This window comes from Hemitrygon akajei, chromosome 4 (genome assembly GCF_048418815.1).
Source record: "Hemitrygon akajei chromosome 4, sHemAka1.3, whole genome shotgun sequence".
NCBI classification, from domain to species: Eukaryota; Metazoa; Chordata; class Chondrichthyes; order Myliobatiformes; family Dasyatidae; genus Hemitrygon; species Hemitrygon akajei.
Window position 1 is genome coordinate 152,742,580 of NC_133127.1, and position 8,603 is coordinate 152,751,182.

An 8,603-nucleotide genomic window follows, 5' to 3' on the forward strand; every position below is an offset into this window, starting at 1 on the left:
TCCTTTTCTATGCATTAACTAAGGGGTCCACAGTCTGGGAGAAGGACATGATTGCACTGGAGATGGTTTCAGAGGAGACTTATCGCAATGTTGCCTGTGAAGGAATGTTTCCGTTATGAGGAGAGGTTGGATAGTCTAGGTTTGTTTTCAGGGGAGGCTGAAGGAAGAATCTAATAGAGGTATCTAAAAGGATCATTGAGAGATGAACTGATTTTTAACCCTTTTGGATAAAGAGATCTGCAGATTATTTTTTCACTCGGGGAGGATTTGCAGTCTGGAATACATTACCTAGAAGGTGGGTGCCCTCCCAGCATTTCAAAAATATCTTGATGAGCACTTGAATCGTCAAGGCATGGAAGGCTACAGACCAAGTGCTGGTAAATGAATTAATACTGAGGGTACTTGATAATCAGCTTAGGTATGGGAGAGTAAAGGCCCTGTTTCCATGCTATGTGACTCCATGTGTATTCCAAACTAATCTGAATCTACTTTTGAGGGAAGTGCTATGTGAAGCTGAATACTTTTGAAAATATATTTTATTTTATTTTAGATTCAACAGTCAGGTGTCCCAGAGTCAAACCAAGTCAAGTTTATTGTCATTTAACTAGGTACATGTTTATCATCAAATGAGGCAACATTTCTCTAAAGCAGGGTGTAAAGAACAGTATTACACATAACACACATATAACATACAATAACTTAGGAAAGCAAGGGTAAAATCTACAGATGAATTACACATAAATATTGTCAGGTTTCAGAACAATTAATTGGTGACACTTGGAATGCAATGCGGCAGTGAGTTCAGAAACCTAATGGCATGAGGGAAGAAACTGTTTCTAATCCTGACCGTTCTTGTTTTTGTGCATTGGAGTCTCCTGCCTGATGGTAGAAAATCAAAGAGGATATTGAATGGATGTGTGGGAACCTGGATGATAGTAAGAGCCTGTTAGGGAAATTAATTTGCTAAGGAATTTCAATTAATAAATTGAACATGGGCTTCGAAGTGTCTATAGAATACCTTTATTCTTGATTAAGGGAAGAACGACTCACCAACGGTGCGATTGTCAAGCCTTCCAAAGAACAATAGTCACAGCCTTTTTCATACTTGCACACTGAAAGTCATTTATATCAGTCAAAGTTTTTAAAAAACCAATCCTGTGCATCTTATCAATTCCCATGAAAATGCCAGCGACAGTCTTTTTTCTGCCCACAACACACAGAGATAGTTTGTCAGAACATCCTTGAAACTAGGATAGATTATTGCAAATGTGCTGAGAACCCAGACCGAATGATGAATCTTTATTTATGATATAAAGAAGGTTCATTAAATCCTTAGATCCAGTAAGTCATTAAAGTACAAAAGTATAATTTGTTTTATATGTTATTACTACACAGGTGAGGGAAAACCATACACACTGTTTAATTGTCAGAAACTTGTCGGCCCACAAGGTCCTCTCTACAATTTATGACCCTCACTGTCTCCATCTTGTTTACACTGTTGTGTTATGCACTAAGATCAGCACTAGGCATATTGCTAATTAAAGGAAGGTGCAAGGTGTTAACCACTCTGATATTTTGACCCTTTATTCAGAAATTTGTTCCACAATTAAGTCACGTAGTCTTGTAGTGTACAGCAGTTGGCTATAGGGCAGTACCATGTAATCTTGTGTTTAGAGCAGTTGGCTAAAGGGCAGCACCACGATCCTCTGCTGATCTAGGCATTAAGCAATACAGACACAGAATTCTGTAGTTTCACAAAGGTCATTGGCTAAAATCCTCCACAGGGCCCTGAGGTACACAGCGCTCCAGATAAATGTTCCCATTGGATGGTAGGGAGACCTCTATGATCCTCTCAGCCATTCTCACGGTTCTTTGTAGGGCATTTTGGTCCAATGCTCGGCTGCTGCCGTGCCAGATAGAGATGTAACTTGTCAGGACACTCCCAATGGTGCTCCTGTAAAATTCGGTTAAGAGGGGGAGCCTCGCTTGCCTCAATCTACTTAGGAAGTAGAGACACTGTTGTGCCTTGTTCTGGGAGATGATGTTGAGGGACCAAGTGAGGTTATTCGTGATGTGTACTCCAAGGAACTTGGTGCATTTAACTCTCTCTGTGGAGGAGCCATGTATTCGCAGAGGTACTGAGGTACAAGTCCAGAAGTACTTAATTATTTTACGTTCCTTTCTGAGATATGGCTGGCATCTATTCAGCACCTCTCTGTGATAGCTCATTTGGAAATGGATGACCATTTGTTTGCTTATGTTTACAGAATTTGAAAAAAAATAGTTTCTGAAGTCAGGTTTAAGGTATCACTTACAGTGAACTAAAGAAGGATTGAGATAATTTTAAACATTTTCAAAATCAAATTAAATCAAGATTTTAAAAGGTGAACTCATGCACAATTTATTTAAAATACCCGTATACCTACCAGACTTCTAAGTAAGATGCCTTTTTTGATAATTAAGAAATAGTTGATCTTATTAGTAAATTATGAACATCGATTATGAATAAAGATGAGTGAAGAATTAAGGCATATTTATACCATTTGGTACATTTACAGACTTTTATATAACATATTGTAGTGAAACAGATATCCCTGTCATTTTAAACAAGTCGACCTGGTGAGAACAAAAACAATAGGAAACATCTCTCTGGAATGTTTTCTCGAAGATAACATCCTAGGATCTGTCATGCAGGGCAGCACAGATACAGATATATAGGAAAGACTTAACTAGCTTTTTATCTCCAGATATATAGTCTATGAATTTCAACAGGTCTATAAACAAATGTTGCCAGTGGAAGTGGAGTACCAACGGCAGGCCTGTAGAGTGCATATGACCTGTAAGTAGATGTGTTATTAATTGATGGAAACAAAAATGAAGTCTTGTTATGTATGGATCATCTTGGGTTGGTCAAGAAGTCTATACACTGGGAAGTTAATGATATGTGCCCTTGGAACCGGATGATGCAAACTTTGCTTGGAATATAATAATCACTGTATAAATTGTGATTTTGTAAGTCACCATGGAACTCTGTGTTTGGGTGGCTCCTTGTGCTCAAATAAATTATTGAACAAAGGAACTTGACTCAACCAATTACTGCAGGTGAGGAATTTCATCAATAATGATTTTTTTAAACTCCATCATGTGGTGAAATCACATTGATTTGGGTTCTTAATTGTTACGGTCTGATCGTATTTCCTGCATTTTCTATTTTTATTCATGAACTTCTTCTCTTTACAGATTAGAGAAGTAAACCAAGTCAATCATGGATTCAGTTTCTAGGGCTGCTTGCAATGGAGTGACTGAAAAGAAAGCTATCTCTCTGCTGGCTGAGACTCATGGACAGCAGGTTTTGAATGTGCTTCAGAACTTCCGGGAGCAGAACATATTCTTTGATTTCACAATATTTGTCAAAGGAGAAAAGTTCCCATGTCACAGGTGTATTCTTGCTGCATGCAGTGATTTCTTCAGGTAAACTCATAGGGGCAGCCTTTAAATACAGTATTGCTTCTCTGAATTGTTATGGCACAGTATTTTAGCAAATATTAAGTGAAGTTTGATAATCAAAAAAAAAACTGCAGATGCTGGCAATCTAAAGCGAAAATGGAAAATGCTGTGAACATTCAGTAAATCAGGTAGTATTTGTGGAAAGAGCAACAGTAAAGAGATCAGGATGAAGATTATTTATCAGAACTAGAAATTAGCAACAAAAGTAACTTTTAAAATTATAGAGAATTGCAGGAGACACAGACAAATAGGATAAAATGGGATAGTGAATTAAAGTGAACTTTTAATCTAATGTACTGCGTTCCACTACACTGGAAAACCAAGACAAAATTGGATAACCATTTTACTGTGTTAACTTGTCAACTGCAATCCTAAACTTGCAGTAGCTGTTCAGATTCGGATTTATTTATTACATGTATATCAAAGCATACAGGGAAATGTTCCTCTAATTCTATATATCATTGCACTTTGACTTAAATGTCTGGCATCCTGTATGATAACAGAGCACAGCACAAATTTGAGGAACAGCATTTGATCTTCTATCTGAGCATATTGTAGCTGTTTGTACTCCATCAAATTCAGCAGTTTCAGATTATTTGTTTTTTTTTTCTTTCTTTGCATCAGAGTTGCCCAGTTTGCTGTCGGTCATCTGTATTATTCAGTTTTTTGTTCTCCAGAGACTCTTTCTTAATTTTTATGTTCAACATAATTTGTTGGACATTTCCTGCATGCGCACCCTAATGCCTTCACCATCGTTTTAGGAGATTTTAACCAGGCCAGTCTGAAAAAAATCGCTAAATAACTATCATCAACAGATCACTTGCAATACCAGAGGAAACAACACACTGGACCATTGCTACACAAACCATCAAGAATGTCTACCTTGCTATTCCACGCCCTCACTTCAGAAAGTCTGATCACCTAGCTGTACTTCTACTCCCTGAGTATAGGCAGACACTAAAGACTGCAGCACCAGCAGTGAGGACCAAGAATGTATGGACAAGGGAAGCACAGGAGTGCCTACAGGACTGCTTTGAATCGGTGGACTGGACTGTATTCAGGGATTCATCTTTGAATCTGGATGAGTATGCTGCAGTTGTTACCGACTTCATTAAAACCTGTGTGGATGAGTGTGTGCCTACAAAGACTTTCTGTACATTCCCAAAACAAAAGCTGTGGATGAACCAGGAGGTACGTCGTCTGCTGAAGGCTAAATCTATGACAGACCCAGGCCTGTACCAGAAAATCAGGTATGATTTGTGGAGGGTGCTCTCAAGGGTGAAGAGACAATTTCAAACGAGGTTGGAGGCAATATCAGATGCACGGCAACTCTGGCAGGGTCACATTACTTCCTACAAAGTGAAACCCAATAGTATGAATGGCAGCAATGCTTCACCACCAGATGAACTCAATGCCTTCTATGCACACTTTGAAAGGGAGAACCCAACTACAGCTGTGAAGATCTCTGCTGCACCTGATGACCCTGTGATCTCCGTCTCAGAGGCCAAGGTTAGACTGTCTTTAAAGAGAGAGAACCCTCGCAAGGCAGTAGTCCCCGATGGAGTACCTGGTAAGGCTCTGAAAACCTGTGCCAGCCAACTGGCGGAGTATCCAAGGACATTTTCAACCTCTCATTGCTGTGGACAATAGTTCCACGTGCTTCAAAAGGCAACGATTATTCCAGTGCCTAGGAAGAATAATGTGGGCTGCCTTAACGACTATCACCTGGTAACACCCACATTGACAGTGATGAAATGCTTTGAGAAGTTGGTTATGACTAGACTGAACTCCTGCCTCAGCAAGGACCTGGACCCATTGCAGTTAGCCTATTGTCACAATATGTGAACAGCAGATGCAATCTCAGTGGCTCTCCACATGGCTTTAGACCACCTAAACAACACAGACACCTACTTCGGATGCTGCTCATCGATAATAGCTCAGCATTTAATACCATCATTCCCAAAATCCTAATTGAGAAGTTGCAGAGCCTGGACCTCTGTACCTCCCTCTGCAATTGGATCCTCAACTTCCTAACCGGAAGACCACCGTCTGTGCGGATTGGTGATAGCATATCCTCCTCGCTGACGATCAACACTGACACACCTTAGGGGTGTGTGCTTCACCCACTGCTCTACTCTCTATATACATATGACTGTGTGGCTAGACATAGCTCAAATACCATCTATAAATTTGCTGATGATACAACCATTGTTGGTAGAATCTCAGGTGGTGATGAGAAGGTGTACAGGAGTGAGATATGCCAACTAGTGGAATGGTGCTGCAGCAACAACCTGGCACTCAACGTCAGTAAGATGAAAGAGCTGATTGTGGACTTCAGGAAGGGTAAGACGAAGGAACACATACCAATCCTCATAGAGGGATCAGAAGTGGAGAGGGTGAGCAGCTTCAAGTTCCTGGGTGTCAAGATCTCTGAGGATCTCACCTGGTCCCAACATATCGATGTAGTCATAAAGAAGGCAAGACAGCAGCTATACTTCATTAGGAGTTTGAAGAGATTTGGCATGTTAACAAATACACTCAATAATTTCTATAGTTGTACCATGGAGAGCATTCTGACAGGCAGCATCACTGTCTGGTATGGAGGGGCTACCGCACAGGACCAAAAGAAGCTGCAGAAGGTTGTAAATCTAGTCAGCTCCATCTTGGGTACTAGCCTATAAAGTACCCAGGACATCTTTAGGGAGCAGTATCTCAGAAAGGCAGCGTCCATTATTAAGTACCTCTAGCACCCAGGGCATGCCCTTTTCTCACTGTTACCATCAGGTAGGAGATACAGAAGACTGAAGGCACACACTCAGTGATTCAGGAACCGCTTCTTCCTCTCTGCCATCTGATCCTAAATGGACATTGAAGCTTTGAACACTACCTCATTTTTTTTAATATAGAGTTTTTGTATGATTTTTTAAAAATCTATTCAATTACGTAATTGATTTACTTGTTTATTTATTATTATTATCTTTTATTTATTTTCTTTTTCTCTCTGCTAGATTATATATTGCATTGAACTGCTGCTGCTGAGTTAACAAATTTCACGTCACATGCCGGTGATAATAAACCTGATTCTGATTATGAGTTCTGCTTTTCTTAGCTTTAACATTATTCTTTTGTGTTCTTTCTCTGTAACCTCTCTCATTAACCTACCAACCAGGTGACATTATTGACAGCTAATCAACCTTGGCAGTCCTAGCCTTGCTCTTTCAGATGTATTCCTCTTCCTATCTATATCTCCCTAATTTTATCTGTAAATGCAATCTTAATTGTTCTTTTCCCCTTTCTGCAAAGATTTGATCTGAAAAATAACTGTTCTCTTTCTGCAGATGGTGCTTGGCTTGCTCAATGTTTCCAGCATGTGTTTTTACTAAGTTGTCAACTGCAATCCATTTTTGTCATTTTATGCAAAATTTGCACTGTTAATTAGTAGCTATTAAAATATTGTAATAATGTAAAAACTGCTTAATAATATTAATAATAATAGGCTAATTCTGCTTCACCATACACACCATACATTCTCTTTGCTTATATTTGCATTGTTCTTTTAATTTACTTGTGGTTTCCAAAAGTATGCCCCTTATGGTATGTCCTTTATGACAGTGCAATATAGCTAAGTAGAAGCCTGGACTACTGATTTTATTTTATGAAGATGTGGAGGAAGGCCATTTGGTGTATCAGTCAATGCCAGATCTCAAAGCAATCCTATTCCCCGGCTTACTTGTGATAACCTATTCCTTTACATGTTCATTCATTTACATATCTAAACCATTAAACCTTCAAATCTAACCATTATATAAGAATCATAAAACAACCATTCTGATGTTAAAATATATTTAATTCATTAACATTCTTCAGCCAAATAAACTGCCATCCTTATTCTTTTTGGCCTGATAACAAGCCCAGACCATCATCAATGTAGTCGATACTTAATTCCCTCTTGCAGTGGCCCAACCGCCCACCTAATTCACCAAGGAGTTTGGGATGGACAGTAAATGCTGAGTTTGGCAAGTAATACCATTATTCTGCAGGCAAGTTGCAAGCTCTCTTGTCTCTCGAGTCGGAGGATCTGGATGTGAGTCCCAGTGCAAGTGCTTAAGGAGCCAAAGATCTAGACAGATGCGCCAGTGCATACAGTGAAAGTACCACGTCAACCATGAATGTAAAATGCAGCCTCATCTGGTCTCTCAGGTAAGTATATAAGATCAACAGTTTTCAAGAACAGCAAGGATGTAATCTTCAGTGTCTTGGCCAATATTTATACAACATTCAGTATCACGTGTTCCACTTTGCAACTTGTAAGAGCTCCATGCCCTTCTGTATTACAGTAGTGACTCACTTAATGTAAATTCCTAAATTGACAGTGAAATATTCTGAGGTCATGAAAGTAAGAATTTGCAAAGTAAATTTTATACATTGTGTTATGTTTTAAATGGAAAATAAAGAATAAAGTTCATGAAGGTGTTCTAAGCTAATCCATTTATATTCAAAATAAAAGAATTACAAGTGTGAGTGGATCGTTTGGTCCTTCAAAATGTTTCGTCAATCAGCAAAATAATAGTTAATCATTTACTTCAACACCACTTTCCTGCACCGTCTCCATATTTCTTGATTCCCTTGATACCCAGAAATCTGTTGATCTCTGTCTTGAATTCACAGTTCTCCAACATAATGAATTTCAAAGCTTCATTCCCCTCTTCATGGGGAAATACCTCCATATCTCAGTAGTAAATGAGACTAGTTCTTGGTGGTAAACCACTCAGCCAGAAGAAACACCCTTACTGCATCCAGTCAGTTGAGCCCTGTAAAAATTCTGTGAATTTCAATTAGATTCTTTTACAGAATACAGACCTGGGTAACTCATTCATCTTTGATGTGGTAAATCCACGATTTCTGGAATCAGTTGCCCTTCCTGTAATTCACTGCACTTTCTCTTCGACAAATGTATCCTCTCTTTAAGATAAGAAGACCAAAGCATAGACAGTACTATAGATGCAGGATCACCAAAGCCGTATATAATTATAGTTAATCCTGCAGTCACGTTCTTTTATAATAAAGTCAGGCTATCATATTCCTTACTGTGTATG

General features: G+C 39.0%; 1 protein-coding gene across 1 annotated transcript in view; it reads left to right on the plus strand.

Annotated features, from left to right (window-relative positions):
• The window catches only part of kbtbd3 (kelch repeat and BTB (POZ) domain containing 3), a 28,134-nt gene that overhangs the window by 3,933 nt on the left and 15,598 nt on the right, over positions 1-8,603 (plus strand). The window contains exon 2 of the mRNA XM_073043645.1: positions 3,241-3,471. Within this exon, the coding sequence (XP_072899746.1) occupies positions 3,266-3,471 (206 nt within the window). The 5' untranslated portion in view covers positions 3,241-3,265. The remainder of the gene's footprint in view (positions 1-3,240; positions 3,472-8,603) is intronic.